Source organism: Bufo bufo, chromosome 9 (assembly GCF_905171765.1).
Source record: "Bufo bufo chromosome 9, aBufBuf1.1, whole genome shotgun sequence".
In the NCBI taxonomy this organism is placed as follows: Eukaryota; Metazoa; Chordata; class Amphibia; order Anura; family Bufonidae; genus Bufo; species Bufo bufo.
The window spans coordinates 2,641,427-2,664,913 of record NC_053397.1 but is presented as its reverse complement, the minus strand read 5'-3'; the positions used below and the strand labels follow the sequence as shown (position 1 = coordinate 2,664,913).

Sequence of the window (23,487 nt, the reverse complement as noted above, 5' to 3'; positions counted from 1 at the left end):
CATACAGATTATACAGCCAGCACTAGGGGGAGCTCACTACATACAGATTATACAGCCACCACTAGGGGGAGCTCACTACATACAGATTATACAGCCACCACTAGGGGGAGCTCACTACATACAGATTACACAGCCACCACTAGAGGGAGCTCACTACATACAGATTATACAGTCACCACTAGGGGGAGCTCACTACATGCAGATTACACAGCCACCACTAGGGGGAGCTCACTACATACAGATCATAGAGCCACCACTAGGGGGAGCTCACTGCATACAGATTATACAGTCACCACTAGAGGGAGCTCACTACATGCAGATTATACAGCCACCACTAGAGGGAGCTCACTACATACAGATTATACAGCCACCACTAAAGGGAGCTCACTACATACCGATTATACAGCCACCACTAGAGGGAGCTCACTACATACAGATCATACAGCCACCACTAGGGGGAGCTCACTACATACAGATTATACAGTCACCACTAGAGGGAGCTCACTACATACAGATTATACAGCCACCACTAGAGGGAGCTCACTACATACAGATTATACAGTCACCACTAGGGGGAGCTCACTACATACAGATTATACAGCCACCACTAGAGGGAGCTCACTACATACAGATTATACAGCCACCACTAGAGGGAGCTCACTACATACAGATTATACAGCCACCACTAGAGGGAGCTCACTACATACAGATTATACAGCCACCACTAGAGGGAGCTCACTACATACAGATTATACAGCCACCACTAGAGGGAGCTCACTACATACAGATTATACAGCCACCACTAGGGGGAGCTCTCTACATACAGATTATACAGTCACCACTAGAGGGAGCTCACTACATACAGATTATACAGCCACCACTAGAGGGAGCTCACTACATACAGATTATACAGTCACCACTAGAGGGAGCTCACTACATACAGATTATACAGTCACCACTAGAGGGAGCTCACTACATATAGATTATACAGCCACCACTAGAGGGAGCTCACTACATACAGATTATACAGTCACCACTAGAGGGAGCTCACTACATACAGATTATACAGTCACCACTAGAGGGAGCTCACTACATATAGATTATACATCCACCACTAGAGGGAGCTCACTACATACAGATTATACATCCACCACTAGAGGGAGCTCACTACATACAGATTATACAGCCACCACTAGAGGGAGCTCACTACATACAGATTATACAGTCACCACTAGAGGGAGCTCACTACATACAGATTATACAGCCACCACTAGAGGAAGCTCACTACATACAGATCATACAGCCACCACTAGAGGGAGCTCACTACATACAGATTATACAGCCACCACTAGAGGGAGCTCACTACATACAGATTATACAGCCACCACTAGGGGGAGCTCACTACATACAGATTATACAGCCACCACTAGAGGGAGCTCACTACATACAGATCATACAGCCACCACTAGGGGGAGCTCACTACATACAGATTATACAGCCACCACTAGGGGGAGCTCACTACATACAGATTATACAGCCACCACTAGAGGGAGCTCACTACATACAGATCATACAGCCACCACTAGGGGGAGCTCACTACACACAGACCATAGATCCGCAGTACAGTATTGCGGTCTCCATGGTGATGCGGCTGCAGGCACAGGGTCTGTCCTGCGTATCCTCTCTTCTCTTCCGCTCTGGAGGCGGGGTTATTGTCGCTTTTATGCGGGATGAGAATCTACGCGACTGCGCGGTTTTTGGTCTGTTCAAGCTGTTTGCGCATGCGCATTGGGAGATGAAGGTGTGATTTTTTTTTTTTTTTTGCGCAGGCGCAGTTGGCCGCATAGTTTGCTGTTAGAGATGATGCGCTGGATTCGGGCGGGCGCTGTTCGCTTCTTGAGATCCGCGGTCCCGGAGAGGAGATACAGCGGGGGCCAGGTACCGGGAGAGGGGGAGATACAGCGGGGGCCAGGTACCGGGAGAGGGGGAGATACAGCGGGGGAGATACAGGGGGGGGCCAGGTACCGGGAGAGGGGGAGATACAGCGGGGGGCCAGGTACCGGGAGCGGGGGGAGATACAGGGGGGGCCAGGTACCGGGAGCGGGGGGAGATACAGCGGGGGAGATACAGGGGGGGCCAGGTACCGGGAGCGGGGGGAGATACAGCGGGGGCCAGGTACCGGGAGAGGGGGAGATACAGGGGGGGCCAGGTACCGGGAGAGGGGGAGATAGGGGGGGGGCCAGGTACCGGGAGAGGGGGAGATACAGCGGGGGCCAGGTACCTGAAGAGGGGGAGATACAGGGGGGGCCAGGTACCGGGAGAGGGGGAGATAGGGGGGGGGGGGGCCAGGTACCGGGAGAGGGGGAGATACAGGGGGGGGCCCAGGTACCGGGAGAGGGGGAGATACAGGGGGGGCCAGGTACCGGGATAGGGGGGGGGGGGGCCAGGTACCGGGAGAGGGGGAGATACAGGGGGGGGGCCAGGTACCGGGAGAGGGGGAGATACAGGGGGGGGCCCAGGTACCTGGAGAGGGGGAGATAGAGGGGGGGGCCCAGGTACCGGGAGAGGGGGAGATAGAGGGGGGGGCCCAGGTACCGGGAGAGGGGGAGATAGAGGGGGGGGCCCAGGTACCGGGAGAGGGGGAGATACAGGGGGGGGCCCAGGTACCGGGAGAGGGGGAGATACAGGGGGGGGCCCAGGTACCGGGAGAGGGGGAGATACAGGGGGGGGCCCAGGTACCGGGAGAGGGGGAGATACAGGGGGGGGGCCCGGTACCGGGAGAGGGGGAGATACAGGGGGGGGGGCCCGGTACCGGGAGAGGGGGAGATACAGGGGGGGGCCCAGGTACCGGGAGAGGGGGAGATACAGGGGGGGCCAGGTACCGGGATAGGGGGGGGGGGCCAGGTACCGGGAGAGGGGGAGATACAGGGGGGGGGCCCGGTACCGGGAGAGGGGGAGATACAGGGGGGGGGCCAGGTACCGGGAGAGGGGGAGATACAGGGGGGGGCCCAGGTACCGGGAGAGGGGGAGATACAGGGGGGGGCCCAGGTACCGGGAGAGGGGGAGATACAGGGGGGGGCCCAGGGACCGGGAGAGGGGGAGATACAGGGGGGGGCCCAGGTACCGGGAGAGGGGGAGATACAGGGGGGGGCCCAGGTACCGGGAGAGGGGGAGATACAGGGGGGGGCCCAGGTACCGGGAGAGGGGGAGATACAGGGGGGGGCCCAGGTACCGGGAGAGGGGGAGATACAGGGGGGGGCCCAGGTACCGGGAGAGGGGGAGATACAGGGGGGGGCCCAGGTACCGGGAGAGGGGGAGATACAGTGGGGGGCCCAGGTACCGGGAGAGGGGGAGATACAGTGGGGGGCCCAGGTACCGGGAGAGGGGGAGATACAGCGGGGGGGCAGGTACAGGGGGGGGGTGGCCAGGTACCGGGAGCGGGGGGGCAGGTACAGGGGGGGGTGGCCAGGTACCGGGGGAGGTACAGGGGGGGGTGGCCAGGTACCGGGAGAGGGGGAGGTACAGGGGGGGGGTCCGGTACCTGGAGAGGGGGAGGTACAGGGGGGGGGTCCGGTACCTGGAGAGGGGGAGGTACAGGGGGGGGGTCCGGTACCTGGAGAGGGGGAGGTACAGGGGGGGGGGTCCGGTACCTGGAGAGGGGGAGGTACAGGGGGGGGGTCCGGTACCTGGAGAGGGGGAGGTACAGGGGGGGGGTCCGGTACCTGGAGAGGGGGAGGTACAGGGGGGGGTCCGGTACCTGGAGAGGGGGGGTACAGGGGGGGGGTCCGGTACCTGGAGAGGGGGCGTGTACTCGCTCAGCTGCAGGGAGAGGAGGCGGCAGGAAAGTGTCCGACAGGCGAGCGCCCCAGAGACCGAGGGGGGGCGGGTTACCTTGCACTGTCTGTGTGTGTGGCAGTCTCTGGGGTGACTGGTATCACCGGGGGAGGGGGATTTGCTGCTGCGGTTGAAGGTCGCGGCGGTGGAGTTTGTCCTCGGCGTGTGACACGGGCAGATGCTCAGGAATGTCGCCGCCTCCATGACGCGCACAGACCTGGAGTCCTCTCCCGACCCCCGGTGCTGAGCGCAGACAGACGGTAAGGTATAACGGGGCCGCTCATCTGTCCGCAGGGGCCGCGCCGCACCGCGCTCTATGACTTCCACCGGGAACATGGAGGGAAGATGGTGGAGTTTGCCGGCTGGAGCCTCCCGGTGCAGTACAAGGACAGCCACGTGGCCTCTCACCTGCACACCCGCCAGCGCTGCTCCCTGTTCGACGTCTCTCACATGCTACAGGTAACCGGCGCAGAGAAACGGGTGCGCTGATACCGCGATCCGCCAAACTGACCGCCTGTGCTTACATTCCAGACCCGGATACACGGGAACGATCGGATCGCGTTCATCGAGAGCCTCGTGGTTGGCGACATCGCAGAATTAAAGCAAAACCAGGTTGTCAGCAGGGGGCGGGGCTGTGACAACCTGTCAGACATGATATGCAGGCAGGTTGTCAGCAGGGGGCGGGGCTGTGACTACCTCTCAGACATGATATGCAGGCAGGTTGTCAGCAGTAATAGATGTTCCTGTGGTATAAGGTGTGGATCTCATGTCTGATCACATGTCATTATATCAGTGATGTCATCAGCAGGGGGCGGGGCTGTGACTACCTCTCAGACAGGATACACAGGCAGGTTGTCAGCAGTAATAGATGTTCCTGTAGTATAAGGTGTGTGATCTCATGTCTGATCACATGTCATTATATCAGTGATGTCATCAGCAGGGGGCGGGGCTGTGACTACCTCTCAGACAGGATATACAGGCAGGTTGTCAGCAGTAATAGATGTTCCTGTAGTATAAGGTGTGTGATCTCATGTCTGATCACATGTCATTATATCAGTGATGTCATCAGCAGGGGGCGGGGCTGTGACTACCTCTCAGACAGGATATACAGGCAGGTTGTCAGCAGTAATAGATGTTCCTGTAGTATAAGGTGTGTGATCTCATGTCTGATCTCATGTCATTATATCAGTGATGTCATCAGCAGGGGGCGGGGCTGTGACTACCTCTCAGACAGGATATACAGGCAGGTTGTCAGCAGTAATAGATGTTCCTGTAGTATAAGGTGTGTGATCTCATGACTGATCACATGTCATTATATCAGTGATGTCATCAGCAGGGGGCGGGGCTGTGACAACCTGTCAAACATGATATATAGGCAGGTTGTCAGCAGTAATAGATGTTCCTGTAGTATAAGGTGTGTGATCTCATGTCTGATCACATGTCGTTATATCAGTGATGTCATCAGCGGGGGGCGGGGCTGTGACTACCTCTCAGACAGGATATACAGGCAGGTTGTCAGCAGTAATAGATGTTCCTGTAGTATCAGGTGTGTGATCTCATGACTGATCACATGTCATTATATCAGTGATGTCATCAGCAGGGGGCGGGGCTGTGACAACCTCTCAGACATGATACACAGGCAGGTTGTCAGCAGTAATAGATGTTCCTGTAGTATAAGGTGTGATCTCATGTCTGATCACATGTCATTATATCAGTGATGTCATCAGAAGGGGGCGGGGCTGTGACAACCTCTCAGACAGGATATACAGGCAGGTTGTCAGCAGTAATAGATGTTCCTGTAGTATAAGGTGTGTGATCTCATGTCTGATCACATGTCATTATATCAGTGATGTCATCAGCGGGGGGCGGGGCTGTGACTACCTCTCAGACAGGATATACAGGCAGGTTGTCAGCAGTAATAGATGTTCCTGTAGTATAAGGTGTGTGATCTCATGTCTGATCACATGTCATTATATCAGTGATGTCATCAGCGGGGGGCGGGGCTGTGACTACCTCTCAGACAGGATACACAGGCAGGTTGTCAGCAGTAATAGATGTTCCTGTAGTATAAGGTGTGTGATCTCATGTCTGATCACATGTCATTATATCAGTGATGTCATCAGCAGGGGGCAGGGCTGTGACTACCTCTCAGACAGGATATACAGGCAGGTTGTCAGCAGTAATAGATGTTCCTGTAGTATAAGGTGTGTGATCTCATGTCATTATATCAGTGATGTCATCAGCGGGGGGCGGGGCTGTGACTACCTCTCAGACATGATATGCAGGCAGGTTGTCAGCAGTAATAGATGTTCCTGTAGTATAAGGTGTGTGATCTCATGACTGATCACATGTCATTATCTCAGTGATGTCATCAGAAGGGGGCGGGGCTGTGACAACCTCTCAGACAGGATATACAGGCAGGTTGTCAGCAGTAATAGATGTTCCTGTAGTATAAGGTGTGAGGATCTCATGTCTGATCACATGTCATTATATCAGTGATGTCATCAGCAGGGGGCGGGGCTGTGACAACCTCTCAGACAGGATATACAGGCAGGTTGTCAGCAGTAATAGATGTTCCTGTAGTATAAGGGGTGTGATCTCATGTCTGATCACATGTCATTATATCAGTGATGTCATCAGCAGGGGGCGGGGCTGTGACTACCTCTCAGACATGATACGCAGGCAGGTTGTCAGCAGTAATAGATGTTCCTGTAGTATAAGGAGTGTGATCTCATGTCTGATCACATGTCATTATATCAGTGATGTCATCAGCAGGGGGCGGGGCTGTGACTACCTCTCAGACAGGATATACAGGCAGGTTGTCAGCAGTAATAGATGTTCCTGTAGTATCAGGTGTGTGATCTCATGTCTGATCACATGTCATTATATCAGTGATGTCATCAGCAGGGGGCGGGGCTGTGACTACCTCTCAGACAGGATATACAGGCAGGTTGTCAGCAGTAATAGATGTTCCTGTAGTATAAGGTGTGTGATCTCATGTCTGATCACATGTCATTATATCAGTGATGTCATCAGCAGGGGGCGGGGCTGTGACTACCTCTCAGACAGGATATACAGGCAGGTTGTCAGCAGTAATAGATGTTCCTGTAGTATAAGGTGTGTGATCTCATGTCTGATCACATGTCATTATATCAGTGATGTCATCAGCAGGGGGCGGGGCTGTGACAACCTCTCAGACAGGATATATAGGCAGGTTGTCAGCAGTAATAGATGTTCCTGTAGTATAAGGTGTGTGATCTCATGTCTGATCACATGTCATTATATCAGTGATGTCATCAGCGGGGGGCGGGGCTGTGACTACCTCTCAGACAGGATATACAGGCAGGTTGTCAGCAGTAATAGATGTTCCTGTAGTATAAGGTGTGTGATCTCATGACTGATCACATGTCATTATATCAGTGATGTCATCAGCAGGGGGCGGGGCTGTGACTACCTCTCAGACAGGATGTACAGGCAGGTTGTCAGCAGTGATACATGTTCCTGTAGTATAAGGGGTGTGATCTCATGACTGATCACATGTCATTATCTCAGTGATGTCATCAGAAGGGGGCGGGGCTGTGACAACCTCTCAGACAGGATATACAGGCAGGTTGTCAGCAGTAATAGATGTTCCTGTAGTATAAGGTGTGTGATCTCATGTCTGATCACATGTCATTATATCAGTGATGTCATCAGCAGGGGGCGGGGCTGTGACAACCTCTCAGACAGGATATGCAGGCAGGTTGTCAGCAGTAATAGATGTTCCTGTAGTATAAGGTGTGTGATCTCATGACTGATCACATGTCATTATCTCAGTGATGTCATCAGAAGGGGGCGGGGCTGTGACAACCTCTCAGACAGGATATGCAGGCAGGTTGTCAGCAGTAATAGATGTTCCTGTAGTATAAGGTGTGTGATCTCATGTCTGATCACATGTCAGTATATCAGTGATGTCATCAGCAGGGGGCGGGGCTGTGACTACCTCTCAGACAGGATATACAGGCAGGTTGTCAGCAGTAATAGATGTTCCTGTAGTATAAGGTGTGTGATCTCATGTCTGATCACATGTCAGTATATCAGTGATGTCATCAGCAGGGGGCGGGGCTGTGACTACCTCTCAGACAGGATATACAGGCAGGTTGTCAGCAGTAATAGATGTTCCTGTAGTATCAGGTGTGTGATCTCATGTCTGATCACATGTCATTATATCAGTGATGTCATCAGCAGGGGGCGGGGCTGTGACTACCTCTCAGACAGGATATACAGGCAGGTTGTCAGCAGTAATAGATGTTCCTGTAGTATAAGGTGTGTGATCTCATGTCTGATCACATGTCATTATATCAGTGATGTCATCAGCAGGGGGCGGGGCTGTGACTACCTCTCAGACAGGATATACAGGCAGGTTGTCAGCAGTAATAGATGTTCCTGTAGTATAAGGGGTGTGATCTCATGTCTGATCACATGTCATTATATCAGTGATGTCATCAGCAGGGGGCGGGGCTGTGACTACCTCTCAGATAGGATACAGGCAGGTTGTCAGCAGTAATAGATGTTCCTGTAGTATAAGGTGTGATCTCATGTCTGATCACATGTCATTATATCAGTGATGTCATCAGCGGGGGGCGGGGCTGTGACTACCTCTCAGACAGGATATACAGGCAGGTTGTCAGCAGTAATAGATGTTCCTGTAGTATAAGGGGTGTGATCTCATGTCTGATCACATGTCATTATATCAGTGATGTCATCAGCAGGGGGCGGGGCTGTGACTACCTCTCAGACAGGATATACAGGCAGGTTGTCAGCAGTAATAGATGTTCCTGTAGTATAAGGTGTGTGATCTCATGTCTGATCACATGTCATTATATCAGTGATGTCATCAGCAGGGGGTGGGGCTGTGACAACCTCTCAGACAGGATATACAGGCAGGTTGTCAGCAGTAATAGATGTTCCTGTAGTATAAGATGTGTGATCTCATGTCTGATCACATGTCATTATATCAGTGATGTCATCAGCAGGGGGCGGGGCTGTGACAACCTCTCAGACAGGATATACAGGCAGGTTGTCAGCAGTAATAGATGTTCCTGTAGTATAAGGTGTGTGATCTCATGTCTGATCACATGTCAGTATATCAGTGATGTCATCAGCAGGGGGCGGGGCTGTGACTACCTCTCAGACAGGATATATAGGCAGGTTGTCAGCAGTAATAGATGTTCCTGTAGTATAAGGTGTGTGATCTCATGTCATTATATCAGTGATGTCATCAGCGGGGGGCGGGGCTGTGACTACCTCTCAGACATGATATGCAGGCAGGTTGTCAGCAGTAATAGATGTTCCTGTAGTATAAGGTGTGTGATCTCATGACTGATCACATGTCATTATCTCAGTGATGTCATCAGAAGGGGGCGGGGCTGTGACAACCTCTCAGACAGGATATACAGGCAGGTTGTCAGCAGTAATAGATGTTCCTGTAGTATAAGGTGTGTGATCTCATGTCATTATATCAGTGATGTCATCAGCAGGGGGCGGGGCTGTGACAACCTCTCAGACAGGATATACAGGCAGGTTGTCAGCAGTAATAGATGTTCCTGTAGTATAAGGGGTGTGATCTCATGTCTGATCACATGTCATTATATCAGTGATGTCATCAGCAGGGGGCGGGGCTGTGACTACCTCTCAGACATGATACGCAGGCAGGTTGTCAGCAGTAATAGATGTTCCTGTAGTATAAGGAGTGTGATCTCATGTCTGATCACATGTCATTATATCAGTGATGTCATCAGCAGGGGGCGGGGCTGTGACTACCTCTCAGACAGGATATACAGGCAGGTTGTCAGCAGTAATAGATGTTCCTGTAGTATCAGGTGTGTGATCTCATGTCTGATCACATGTCATTATATCAGTGATGTCATCAGCAGGGGCGGGGCTGTGACAACCTCTCAGACAGGATATACAGGCAGGTTGTCAGCAGTAATAGATGTTCCTGTAGTATAAGGTGTGTGATCTCATGTCTGATCACATGTCATTATATCAGTGATGTCATCAGCAGGGGGCGGGGCTGTGACTACCTCTCAGACAGGATATACAGGCAGGTTGTCAGCAGTAATAGATGTTCCTGTAGTATAAGGTGTGTGATCTCATGTCTGATCACATGTCATTATATCAGTGATGTCATCAGCAGGGGGCGGGGCTGTGACTACCTCTCAGACAGGATATACAGGCAGGTTGTCAGCAGTAATAGATGTTCCTGTAGTATAAGGGGTGTGATCTCATGTCTGATCACATGTCATTATATCAGTGATGTCATCAGCAGGGGGCGGGGCTGTGACAACCTCTCAGACAGGATATATAGGCAGGTTGTCAGCAGTAATAGATGTTCCTGTAGTATAAGGAGTGTGATCTCATGTCTGATCACATGTCATTATATCAGTGATGTCATCAGCAGGGGGCGGGGCTGTGACTACCTCTCAGACAGGATATACAGGCAGGTTGTCAGCAGTAATAGATGTTCCTGTAGTATCAGGTGTGTGATCTCATGTCTGATCACATGTCATTATATCAGTGATGTCATCAGCAGGGGGCGGGGCTGTGACTACCTCTCAGACAGGATATACAGGCAGGTTGTCAGCAGTAATAGATGTTCCTGTAGTATAAGGTGTGTGATCTCATGTCTGATCACATGTCATTATATCAGTGATGTCATCAGCAGGGGGCGGGGCTGTGACTACCTCTCAGACAGGATATACAGGCAGGTTGTCAGCAGTAATAGATGTTCCTGTAGTATCAGGTGTGTGATCTCATGTCTGATCACATGTCATTATATCAGTGATGTCATCAGCAGGGGGCGGGGCTGTGACAACCTCTCAGACAGGATATACAGGCAGGTTGTCAGCAGTAATAGATGTTCCTGTAGTATAAGGTGTGTGATCTCATGTCTGATCACATGTCATTATATCAGTGATGTCATCAGCAGGGGGCGGGGCTGTGACTACCTCTCAGACAGGATATACAGGCAGGTTGTCAGCAGTAATAGATGTTCCTGTAGTATAAGGTGTGTGATCTCATGTCTGATCACATGTCATTATATCAGTGATGTCATCAGCAGGGGGCGGGGCTGTGACTACCTCTCAGACAGGATATACAGGCAGGTTGTCAGCAGTAATAGATGTTCCTGTAGTATAAGGGGTGTGATCTCATGTCTGATCACATGTCATTATATCAGTGATGTCATCAGCAGGGGGCGGGGCTGTGACAACCTCTCAGACAGGATATATAGGCAGGTTGTCAGCAGTAATAGATGTTCCTGTAGTATAAGGTGTGTGATCTCATGTCTGATCACATGTCATTATATCAGTGATGTCATCAGCGGGGGGCGGGGCTGTGACTACCTCTCAGACAGGATATACAGGCAGGTTGTCAGCAGTAATAGATGTTCCTGTAGTATAAGGTGTGTGGATCTCATGGCTGATCACATGTCAGTATATCAGTGATGTCATCAGCAGGGGGCGGGGCTGTGACAACCTCTCAGACAGGATGTACAGGCAGGTTGTCAGCAGTGATACATGTTCCTGTAGTATAAGGGGTGTGATCTCATGACTGATCACATGTCATTATCTCAGTGATGTCATCAGAAGGGGGCGGGGCTGTGACAACCTCTCAGACAGGATATACAGGCAGGTTGTCAGCAGTAATAGATGTTCCTGTAGTATAAGGTGTGTGATCTCATGTCTGATCACATGTCATTATATCAGTGATGTCATCAGCAGGGGGCGGGGCTGTGACAACCTCTCAGACAGGATATGCAGGCAGGTTGTCAGCAGTAATAGATGTTCCTGTAGTATAAGGTGTGTGATCTCATGACTGATCACATGTCATTATATCAGTGATGTCATCAGCAGGGGGCGGGGCTGTGACTACCTCTCAGACAGGATATACAGGCAGGTTGTCAGCAGTAATAGATGTTCCTGTAGTATAAGGGGTGTGATCTCATGTCTGATCACATGTCATTATATCAGTGATGTCATCAGCAGGGGGCGGGGCTGTGACTACCTCTCAGATAGGATACAGGCAGGTTGTCAGCAGTAATAGATGTTCCTGTAGTATAAGGTGTGATCTCATGTCTGATCACATGTCATTATATCAGTGATGTCATCAGCGGGGGGCGGGGCTGTGACTACCTCTCAGACAGGATATACAGGCAGGTTGTCAGCAGTAATAGATGTTCCTGTAGTATAAGGGGTGTGATCTCATGTCTGATCACATGTCATTATATCAGTGATGTCATCAGCAGGGGGCGGGGCTGTGACTACCTCTCAGACAGGATATACAGGCAGGTTGTCAGCAGTAATAGATGTTCCTGTAGTATAAGGTGTGTGGATCTCATGTCTGATCACATGTCATTATATCAGTGATGTCATCAGCAGGGGGCGGGGCTGTGACAACCTCTCAGACAGGATATACAGGCAGGTTGTCAGCAGTAATAGATGTTCCTGTAGTATAAGGTGTGTGGATCTCAGGTCTGATCACATGTCATTATATCAGTGATGTCATCAGCAGGGGGCGGGGCTGTGACTACCTCTCAGACAGGATATACAGGCAGGTTGTCAGCAGTAATAGATGTTCCTGTAGTATAAGGGGTGTGATCTCATGTCTGATCACATGTCATTATATCAGTGATGTCATCAGCAGGGGGCGGGGCTGTGACTACCTCTCAGACAGGATATACAGGCAGGTTGTCAGCAGTAATAGATGTTCCTGTAGTATAAGGTGTGTGTTCTCATGTCTGATCACATGTCATTATATCAGTGATGTCATCAGCAGGGGGCGGGGCTGTGACAACCTCTCAGACAGGATACAGGCAGGTTGTCAGCAGTAATAGATGTTCCTGTAGTATAAGGTGTGTGATCTCCTGTCTGATCACATGTCATTATATCAGTGATGTCATCAGCAGGGGGCGGGGCTGTGACTACCTCTCAGACAGGATATATAGGCAGGTTGTCAGCAGTAATAGATGTTCCTGTAGTATAAGGTGTGTGATCTCATGACTGATCACATGTCATTATATCAGTGATGTCATCAGCAGGGGGCGGGGCTGTGACTACCTCTCAGACAGGATATACAGGCAGGTTGTCAGCAGTAATAGATGTTCCTGTAGTATAAGGTGTGTGATCTCATGTCATTATATCAGTGATGTCATCAGCAGGGGGCGGGGCTGTGACTACCTCTCAGACAGGATACAGGCAGGTTGTCAGCAGTAATAGATGTTCCTGTAGTATAAGGTGTGATCTCATGTCTGATCACATGTCATTATATCAGTGATGTCATCAGCAGGGGGCGGGGCTGTGACTACCTCTCAGACATGATACACAGGCAGGTTGTCAGCAGTAATGGATGTTCCTGTAGTATAAGGTGTGTGATCTCATGTCTGATCACATGTCATTATCTCAGTGATGTCATCAGAAGGGGGCGGGGCTGTGACTACCTCTCAGACAGGATATACAGGCAGGTTGTCAGCAGTAATAGATGTTCCTGTAGTATAAGGGGTGTGATCTCATGTCTGATCACATGTCATTATATCAGTGATGTCATCAGCAGGGGGCGGGGCTGTGACTACCTCTCAGACAGGATATACAGGCAGGTTGTCAGCAGTAATAGATGTTCCTGTAGTATAAGGGGTGTGATCTCATGTCTGATCACATGTCATTATATCAGTGATGTCATCAGCAGGGGACGGGGCTGTCACAACCTCTCAGACAGGATATGCAGGCAGGTTGTCAGCAGGGGGCAGGGCTGTGACAACCTGTCAGACATGATATGCAGGCAGGTTGTCAGCAGGGGGCGGGGCTTTGACAACCTGTCAGACATGATATGCAGGCAGGTTGTCAGCGGGGGGCGGGGCTGTGACTACCTGTCAGACATGATGTGCAGGCAGGTTGTCAGCAGGGGGCGGGGCTGTGACAACCTGTCAGACATGATATGCAGGCAGGTTGTCAGCAGGGGGCGGGGCTGTGACAACCTGTCAGACATGATATGCAGGCAGGTTGTCAGCAGGGGGCAGCGCTGTGACAACCTGTCAGACATGATATGCAGGCAGGTTGTCAGCAGGGGGCGGGGCTGTGACAACCTGTCAGACATGATATGCAGGCAGGTTGTCAGCAGGGGGCGGGGCTGTGACAACCTGTCAGACATGATATGCAGGCAGGTTGTCAGCAGGGGGCGGGGCTGTGACAACCTGTCAGACATGATATGCAGGCAGGTTGTGAGCAGGGGGCGGGGCTGTGACAACCTGTCAGACATGATATGCAGGCAGGTTGTGAGCAGGGGGCGGGGCTGTGACAACCTGTCAGACATGATATGCAGGCAGGTTGTCAGCAGGGGGCGGGGCTGTGACTACCTGTCAGACATGATATGCAGGCAGGTTGTGAGCAGGGGGCGGGGCTGTGACAACCTGTCAGACATGATATGCAGGCAGGTTGTCAGCAGGGGGCGGGGCTGTGACTACCTGTCAGACATGATATGCAGGCAGGTTGTGAGCAGGGGGCGGGGCTGTGACAACCTGTCAGACATGATATGCAGGCAGGTTGTCAGCAGGGGGCGGGGCTGTGACAACCTGTCAGACATGATATGCAGGCAGGTTGTCAGCAGGGGGCGGGGCTGTGACAACCTCTCAGACAGGATATACAGGCAGGTTGTCAGCAGTAATAGATGTTCCTGTAGTATAAGGAGTGTGATCTCATGTCTGATCACATGTCATTATATCAGTGATGTCATCAGCAGGGGGCGGGGCTGTGACTACCTCTCAGACAGGATATACAGGCAGGTTGTCAGCAGTAATAGATGTTCCTGTAGTATCAGGTGTGTGATCTCATGTCTGATCACATGTCATTATATCAGTGATGTCATCAGCAGGGGGCGGGGCTGTGACTACCTCTCAGACAGGATATACAGGCAGGTTGTCAGCAGTAATAGATGTTCCTGTAGTATAAGGTGTGTGATCTCATGTCTGATCACATGTCATTATATCAGTGATGTCATCAGCAGGGGGCGGGGCTGTGACTACCTTTTAGACAGGATATACAGGCAGGTTGTCAGCAGTAATAGATGTTCCTGTAGTATCAGGTGTGTGATCTCATGTCTGATCACATGTCATTATATCAGTGATGTCATCAGCAGGGGGCGGGGCTGTGACAACCTCTCAGACAGGATATACAGGCAGGTTGTCAGCAGTAATAGATGTTCCTGTAGTATAAGGTGTGTGATCTCATGTCTGATCACATGTCATTATATCAGTGATGTCATCAGCAGGGGGCGGGGCTGTGACTACCTCTCAGACAGGATATACAGGCAGGTTGTCAGCAGTAATAGATGTTCCTGTAGTATAAGGTGTGTGATCTCATGTCTGATCACATGTCATTATATCAGTGATGTCATCAGCAGGGGGCGGGGCTGTGACTACCTCTCAGACAGGATATACAGGCAGGTTGTCAGCAGTAATAGATGTTCCTGTAGTATAAGGGGTGTGATCTCATGTCTGATCACATGTCATTATATCAGTGATGTCATCAGCAGGGGGCGGGGCTGTGACAACCTCTCAGACAGGATATATAGGCAGGTTGTCAGCAGTAATAGATGTTCCTGTAGTATAAGGTGTGTGATCTCATGTCTGATCACATGTCATTATATCAGTGATGTCATCAGCGGGGGGCGGGGCTGTGACTACCTCTCAGACAGGATATACAGGCAGGTTGTCAGCAGTAATAGATGTTCCTGTAGTATAAGGTGTGTGGATCTCATGGCTGATCACATGTCAGTATATCAGTGATGTCATCAGCAGGGGGCGGGGCTGTGACAACCTCTCAGACAGGATGTACAGGCAGGTTGTCAGCAGTGATACATGTTCCTGTAGTATAAGGGGTGTGATCTCATGACTGATCACATGTCATTATCTCAGTGATGTCATCAGAAGGGGGCGGGGCTGTGACAACCTCTCAGACAGGATATACAGGCAGGTTGTCAGCAGTAATAGATGTTCCTGTAGTATAAGGTGTGTGATCTCATGTCTGATCACATGTCATTATATCAGTGATGTCATCAGCAGGGGGCGGGGCTGTGACAACCTCTCAGACAGGATATGCAGGCAGGTTGTCAGCAGTAATAGATGTTCCTGTAGTATAAGGTGTGTGATCTCATGACTGATCACATGTCATTATATCAGTGATGTCATCAGCAGGGGGCGGGGCTGTGACTACCTCTCAGACAGGATATACAGGCAGGTTGTCAGCAGTAATAGATGTTCCTGTAGTATAAGGGGTGTGATCTCATGTCTGATCACATGTCATTATATCAGTGATGTCATCAGCAGGGGGCGGGGCTGTGACTACCTCTCAGATAGGATACAGGCAGGTTGTCAGCAGTAATAGATGTTCCTGTAGTATAAGGTGTGATCTCATGTCTGATCACATGTCATTATATCAGTGATGTCATCAGCGGGGGGCGGGGCTGTGACTACCTCTCAGACAGGATATACAGGCAGGTTGTCAGCAGTAATAGATGTTCCTGTAGTATAAGGGGTGTGATCTCATGTCTGATCACATGTCATTATATCAGTGATGTCATCAGCAGGGGGCGGGGCTGTGACTACCTCTCAGACAGGATATACAGGCAGGTTGTCAGCAGTAATAGATGTTCCTGTAGTATAAGGTGTGTGGATCTCATGTCTGATCACATGTCATTATATCAGTGATGTCATCAGCAGGGGGCGGGGCTGTGACAACCTCTCAGACAGGATATACAGGCAGGTTGTCAGCAGTAATAGATGTTCCTGTAGTATAAGGTGTGTGGATCTCAGGTCTGATCACATGTCATTATATCAGTGATGTCATCAGCAGGGGGCGGGGCTGTGACTACCTCTCAGACAGGATATACAGGCAGGTTGTCAGCAGTAATAGATGTTCCTGTAGTATAAGGGGTGTGATCTCATGTCTGATCACATGTCATTATATCAGTGATGTCATCAGCAGGGGGCGGGGCTGTGACTACCTCTCAGATAGGATACAGGCAGGTTGTCAGCAGTAATAGATGTTCCTGTAGTATAAGGGGTGTGATCTCATGTCTGATCACATGTCATTATATCAGTGATGTCATCAGCAGGGGGCGGGGCTGTGACTACCTCTCAGACAGGATATACAGGCAGGTTGTCAGCAGTAATAGATGTTCCTGTAGTATAAGGTGTGTGTTCTCATGTCTGATCACATGTCATTATATCAGTGATGTCATCAGCAGGGGGCGGGGCTGTGACAACCTCTCAGACAGGATACAGGCAGGTTGTCAGCAGTAATAGATGTTCCTGTAGTATAAGGTGTGTGATCTCCTGTCTGATCACATGTCATTATATCAGTGATGTCATCAGCAGGGGGCGGGGCTGTGACTACCTCTCAGACAGGATATATAGGCAGGTTGTCAGCAGTAATAGATGTTCCTGTAGTATAAGGTGTGTGATCTCATGTCTGATCACATGTCATTATATCAGTGATGTCATCAGCAGGGGGCGGGGCTGTGACTACCTCTCAGACAGGATATATAGGCAGGTTGTCAGCAGTAATAGATGTTCCTGTAGTATAAGGTGTGTGATCTCATGACTGATCACATGTCATTATATCAGTGATGTCATCAGCAGGGGGCGGGGCTGTGACTACCTCTCAGACAGGATATACAGGCAGGTTGTCAGCAGTAATAGATGTTCCTGTAGTATAAGGTGTGTGATCTCATGTCTGATCACATGTCATTATATCAGTGATGTCATCAGCAGGGGGCGGGGCTGTGACTACCTCTCAGACAGGATACAGGCAGGTTGTCAGCAGTAATAGATGTTCCTGTAGTATAAGGTGTGATCTCATGTCTGATCACATGTCATTATCTCAGTGATGTCATCAGAAGGGGGCGGGGCTGTGACAACCTCTCAGACAGGATATACAGGCAGGTTGTCAGCAGTAATAGATGTTCCTGTAGTATAAGGTGTGTGATCTCATGTCTGATCACATGTCATTATATCAGTGATGTCATCAGCAGGGGGCGGGGCTGTGACTACCTCTCAGACAGGATACAGGCAGGTTGTCAGCAGTAATAGATGTTCCTGTAGTATAAGGTGTGATCTCATGTCTGATCACATGTCATTATCTCAGTGATGTCATCAGAAGGGGGCGGGGCTGTGACAACCTCTCAGACAGGATATACAGGCAGGTTGTCAGCAGTAATAGATGTTCCTGTAGTATAAGGTGTGTGATCTCATGTCTGATCACATGTCATTATATCAGTGATGTCATCAGCAGGGGGCGGGGCTGTGACTACCTCTCAGACAGGATACAGGCAGGTTGTCAGCAGTAATGGATGTTCCTGTAGTATAAGGTGTGTGATCTCATGTCTGATCACATGTCATTATCTCAGTGATGTCATCAGAAGGGGGCGGGGCTGTGACTACCTCTCAGACAGGATATACAGGCAGGTTGTCAGCAGTAATAGATGTTCCTGTAGTATAAGGGGTGTGATCTCATGTCTGATCACATGTCATTATATCAGTGATGTCATCAGCAGGGGGCGGGGCTGTGACTACCTCTGACAGGATATACAGGCAGGTTGTCAGCAGTAATAGATGTTCCTGTAGTATAAGGGGTGTGATCTCATGTCTGATCACATGTCATTATATCAGTGATGTCATCAGCAGGGGACGGGGCTGTCACAACCTCTCAGACAGGATATGCAGGCAGGTTGTCAGCAGGGGGCAGGGCTGTGACAACCTGTCAGACATGATATGCAGGCAGGTTGTCAGCAGGGGGCGGGGCTTTGACAACCTGTCAGACATGATATGCAGGCAGGTTGTCAGCAGGGGGCGGGGCTGTGACTACCTGTCAGACATGATGTGCAGGCAGGTTGTCAGCAGGGGGCGGGGCTGTGACAACCTGTCAGACATGATATGCAGGCAGGTTGTCAGCAGGGGGCGGGGCTGTGACAACCTGTCAGACATGATATGCAGGCAGGTTGTCAGCAGGGGGCAGCGCTGTGACAACCTGTCAGACATGATATGCAGGCAGGTTGTCAGCAGGGGGCGGGGCTGTGACAACCTGTCAGACATGATATGCAGGCAGGTTGTCAGCAGGGGGCGGGGCTGTGACAACCTGTCAGACATGATATGCAGGCAGGTTGTGAGCAGGGGGCGGGGCTGTGACAACCTGTCAGACATGATATGCAGGCAGGTTGTGAGCAGGGGGCGGGGCTGTGACAACCTGTCAGACATGATATGCAGGCAGGTTGTGAGCAGGGGGCGGGGCTGTGACAACCTGTCAGACATGATATGCAGGCAGGTTGTCAGCAGGGGGCGGGGCTGTGACTACCTGTCAGACATGATATGCAGGCAGGTTGTGAGCAGGGGGCGGGGCTGTGACAACCTGTCAGACATGATATGCAGGCAGGTTGTCAGCAGGGGGCGGGGCTGTGACTACCTGTCAGACATGATATGCAGGCAGGTTGTGAGCAGGGGGCGGGGCTGTGACAACCTGTCAGACATGATATGCAGGCAGGTTGTCAGCAGGGGGCGGGGCTGTGACAACCTGTCAGACATGATATGCAGGCAGGTTGTCAGCAGGGGGCGGGGCTGTGACAACCTGTCAGACATGATATGCAGGCAGGTTGTCAGCAGGGGGCAGGGCTGTGACTACCTGTCAGACATGATATGCAGGCAGGTCGTGAGCAGGGGGCGGGGCTGTGACTACCTGTCAGACATGATATGCAGGCAGGTTGTCAGCAGGGGGCGGGGCTGTGACAACCTGTCAGACATGATATGCAGGCAGGTTGTGAGCAGGGGGCGGGGCTGTGACAACCTGTCAGACATGATATGCAGGCAGGTTGTGAGCAGGGGGCGGGGCTGTGACAACCTGTCAGACATGATATGCAGGCAGGTTGTGAGCAGTAATAGATGTTCGTAATCGTATAGTATAAGGTGTGTGGGTCACAGGTCACCAGCAGGGGGCGGGGCTGTGACTACCTCTGTCCCCGCAGGCTACGCTCTCACTCTTCACTAATGACCGCGGGGGGATCATTGATGACCTCATCGTCTCGCACACCTCAGACGGGTATCTCTATGTCGTGTCCAATGCCGGCTGTGCAGAGAAAGACTCCGCCCACATGCAGGTAACGGCCTCCAGCTTGTCCCCGCCCCCGCACCTGGTGCCGTCACCTGGAGCTGTTTGTGTCTCTGCAGAACCAGCTGCAGGAGTTCAGAGCGGCCGGGCGGGACGTGGCCTTAGAAGTGGTGGACTGCGCTCTGCTGGCCCTGCAAGGTGACGTCTGGTGTGTGCGCTGCCCTCTTTATACCTGGAGCACAGGAGCTTGCACTCGACCCTTGTTTTCGGCCCCCAGGTCCCTCCACAGCGGATGTCCTCCAGGCCGGACTGAGCGACGACCTCTCTAAGCTGACCTTCATGACCGGCGTTACCACCAGCGTCTTCGGGGTCCCTGGCTGCAGAGTGACCCGATGCGGGTACACGGGGGAGGACGGGGTGGAGGTAGGTGGTAGAGACTGGACACTCAGAATGGCTGCTCCAAGCTCAGCAGCACAGAGGATTTCAGGACAGCAGTGTGCGGATCTTGAGAGGTACATAGTGAAAGGAGCAGGGTCCTCCCAGCAGCACAGAGGATTTCAGGAGGAGTGTGCTGATCCTTTGGAGGTCATAGGGTGAGAGGTACATAGTGGAAGGAGCAGGGTCCTCCCAGCATCACAGAGGATTTCAGGAGAGCAGTGTGCTGATCCTCTGGAGGTCTCAAGGTGAGAGGTACATAGTGAAAGGAGCAGGGTCCTCCCAGCAGCACAGAGGATTTCAGGAGAGCAGTGTGCTGATCCTCTGGAGGTCTCAGGGTGAGAGGTACATAGTGGAAGGAGCAGGGTCCCAGCAGTACAGAGGATTTCAGGAGAGGAGTGTGCTGATCCTCTGAAGGTCACAGGGTGAGAGTTACATAGTGGAAGGAGCAGGGTCCCAGCAGTACAGAGGATTTCAGGAGAGGAGTGTGCTGATCTTGTGGAGGTGACAGGGTGAGAGGTACATAGTGGAAGGAGCAGGGTCCCAGCAGTACAGAGGATTTCAGGAGAGCAGTGTGCTGATCCTCTGGAGGTGACAGTGTGAGAGGTACATAGTGGAAGGAGCAGGGTCCCAGCAGTACAGAGGATTTCAGGAGAGGAGTGTGCTGATCCTGTGGAGGCGACTGAGAGGTACATAGTGGAAGGAGCAGGGTCTCAGCAGTACAGAGGATTTCAGGAGAGCAGTGCGCTGATCTTGTGGAGGTCACAGGGTGAGAGGTACATAGTGGAAGGAGCAGGGTCCCAGCAGTACAGAGGATTTCAGGAGAGGAGTGTGCTGATCTTGTGGAGGTCACAGGGTGAGAGGTACATAGTGGAAGGAGCAGGGTCCCAGCAGTACAGAGGATTTCAGGAGAGCAGTGTGCTGATCTTGTGGAGGTCACAGGGTGAGAGGTACATAGTGGAAGGAGCAGGGTCCCAGCAGTACAGAGGATTTCAGGAGAGGAGTGTGCTGATCCTGTGGAGGCGACTGAGAGGTACATAGTGGAAGGAGCAGGGTCCCAGCAGTACAGAGGATTTCAGGAGAGCAGTGCGCTGATCCTCTGAAGGTCACAGGGTGAGAGTTACATAGTGGAAGGAGCAGGGTCCCAGCAGTACAGAGGATTTCAGGAGAGGAGTGTGCTGATCCTCTGAAGGTCACAGGGTGAGAGTTACATAGTGGAAGGAGCAGGGTCCCAGCAGTACAGAGGATTTCAGGAGAGGAGTGTGCTGATCTTGTGGAGGTGACAGGGTGAGAGGTACATAGTGGAAGGAGCAGGGTCCCAGCAGTACAGAGGATTTCAGGAGAGCAGTGCGCTGATCTTGTGGAGGTCACAGGGTGAGAGGTACATAGTGGAAGGAGCAGGGTCCCAGCAGTACAGAGGATTTCAGGAGAGCAGTGCGCTGATCTTGTGGAGGTCACAGGGTGAGAGGTACATAGTGGAAGGAGCAGGGTCCCAGCAGTACAGAGGATTTCAGGAGAGCAGTGCGCTGATCTTGTGGAGGTCACAGGGTGAGAGGTACATAGTGGAAGGAGCAGGGTCCTCCCAGCAGCACAGAGGATTTCAGGAGAGCAGTGTGCTGATCTTGTGGAGGTCACAGGGTGAGAGGTACATAGTGGAAGGAGCAGGGTCCCAGCAGTACAGAGGATTTCAGGAGAGGAGTGTGCTGATCCTCTGAAGGTCACAGGGTGAGAGTTACATAGTGGAAGGAGCAGGGTCCCAGCAGTACAGAGGATTTCAGGAGAGGAGTGTGCTTCCTGTGGAGGTGAGAGGTACATAGTGGAAGGAGCAGGGTCCCAGCAGTACAGAGGATTTCAGGAGAGCAGTGTGCTTCCTGTGGTGCCCCCGCAGATTTCGGTGCCCAGTATCCGAGCGGTGGAGTTGGCGGAGAGACTTCTGCAGAGCGGCGCGGTGAAGCTGGCGGGTCTGGCGGCGAGGGACAGTCTGCGGCTGGAGGCGGGCCTGTGCCTGTACGGCAGTGACATAGATGAGACCACCAGCCCGGTGGAGGCGAGCCTGGTGTGGACGTTAGGTGGGTGACATCAGTGTTGTCATAGGGAAGACGCAGACACACTGTAACAACTCTCCTCCCACAACAGGTAAACGCCGCCGGACCGCTATGGACTTCCCGGGGGCCTCGGTCATTGTGCCACAGATAAAAGGAAAGGTCACACGGAAGCGCGTGGGACTGACGTCCACGGGGCCGCCTGTCCGCCAACACGCGCCAATCCTGAACCTGGAGGGACGCGTCATCGGTGAGTGTGGCGGCGGCGGGTGGGTCCTGCAGCGGGGGCGTTACCGCAGCATCATCTGCTTTCTGTCCTCAGGTGAGGTGACCAGCGGCTGCCCCTCCCCCTGCTTACGACTGAACGTGGCGATGGGATACGTGGAGCCGGCGTACGCCAAACCGGGCACTGCGCTGCGACTGGAGGTCCGTAAGAAGGTGGTGGACGGCGAAACCTGCAGGATGCCCTTCGTGCCCTCGAGATATTATAATCTAAAGTAATGCCCCCCCCCCCCATCGGTATTCGGGGGCCCCATGGTAGTCGTATCTCAGGGACCACGTGTGTATCACATTCCTGGGGCCCCAACCATGTTTTCTTAGGACTGGAACACTGTGACGACTCTCAGCTGATGTAAGGGCAGTCCTATGTAAATAAAGCTGCACCCTATCCGAATGCAGGCAGCGCCCTGATGAGTTGCAGCATGGTCCGGCATTTTTACCTTTGAGACCTGTGCTTGCTGTCGGTGAATTGAGAACATTTATTCTTAGTCACACACCTGAGGGTTTGTTTCCGTGTCACAGTGCAGCGCGCAGCAGTGAAGCATCATTTACATGGGAGTGCCACTGCTCTTACATGGAGCTGCTGCTTGAAGTCGTGGCCTCTGACCTGTGAGTTTTGTAGCCAATTAAAAGCAACTTCTTCTATTTCCACGTCTTGATGATGTCACTATGAGGGAGGGGCTAAGGCCAGTTCAGGGGCCCCGGGGGGTAGGTAGTGCCGCTGTATTATACTCCAGAGCTGCACTCGCTGTTCTCCAGCAGCACGG

The 23,487-nt window shown here is 52.0% G+C and overlaps 2 protein-coding genes across 5 annotated transcripts; both read left to right on the top strand.

The window, feature by feature from the left end:
- Positions 1-1,789: 1,789 nt before the first annotated feature.
- AMT (aminomethyltransferase) lies at positions 1,790-23,367 on the top strand. 2 transcript variants are annotated; one of them, XM_040407477.1, is made up of 9 exons: positions 1,790-1,938; positions 4,129-4,293; positions 4,366-4,446; positions 19,882-20,013; positions 20,084-20,162; positions 20,242-20,387; positions 22,288-22,468; positions 22,536-22,691; positions 22,764-23,367. In XM_040407477.1, the coding sequence occupies exons 1-9, from the start codon at positions 1,861-1,863 to the stop codon at positions 22,940-22,942; spliced, it is 1,197 nt and encodes a 398-aa protein (XP_040263411.1). In that variant the 5' UTR covers positions 1,790-1,860; the 3' UTR covers positions 22,943-23,367. The 2 variants fall into 2 exon arrangements, with proteins under 2 accessions (XP_040263411.1, XP_040263412.1); XM_040407478.1 differs by lacking the exon at positions 1,790-1,938 and adding an exon at positions 2,263-2,277.
- On the top strand, positions 18,789-19,833 carry LOC120978993. Of its 3 annotated transcripts, none has more exons than XM_040407482.1 (2): positions 18,789-19,511; positions 19,620-19,833. In XM_040407482.1, the coding sequence occupies exons 1-2, from the start codon at positions 18,795-18,797 to the stop codon at positions 19,806-19,808; spliced, it is 906 nt and encodes a 301-aa protein (XP_040263416.1). In that variant the 5' UTR covers positions 18,789-18,794; the 3' UTR covers positions 19,809-19,833. The 3 variants fall into 3 exon arrangements, with proteins under 3 accessions (XP_040263416.1, XP_040263415.1, XP_040263414.1); XM_040407481.1 differs by having other exon boundaries at positions 19,566-19,833; XM_040407480.1 differs by having other exon boundaries at positions 18,789-19,673; positions 19,728-19,827.
- Positions 23,368-23,487: the final 120 nt, after the last annotated feature.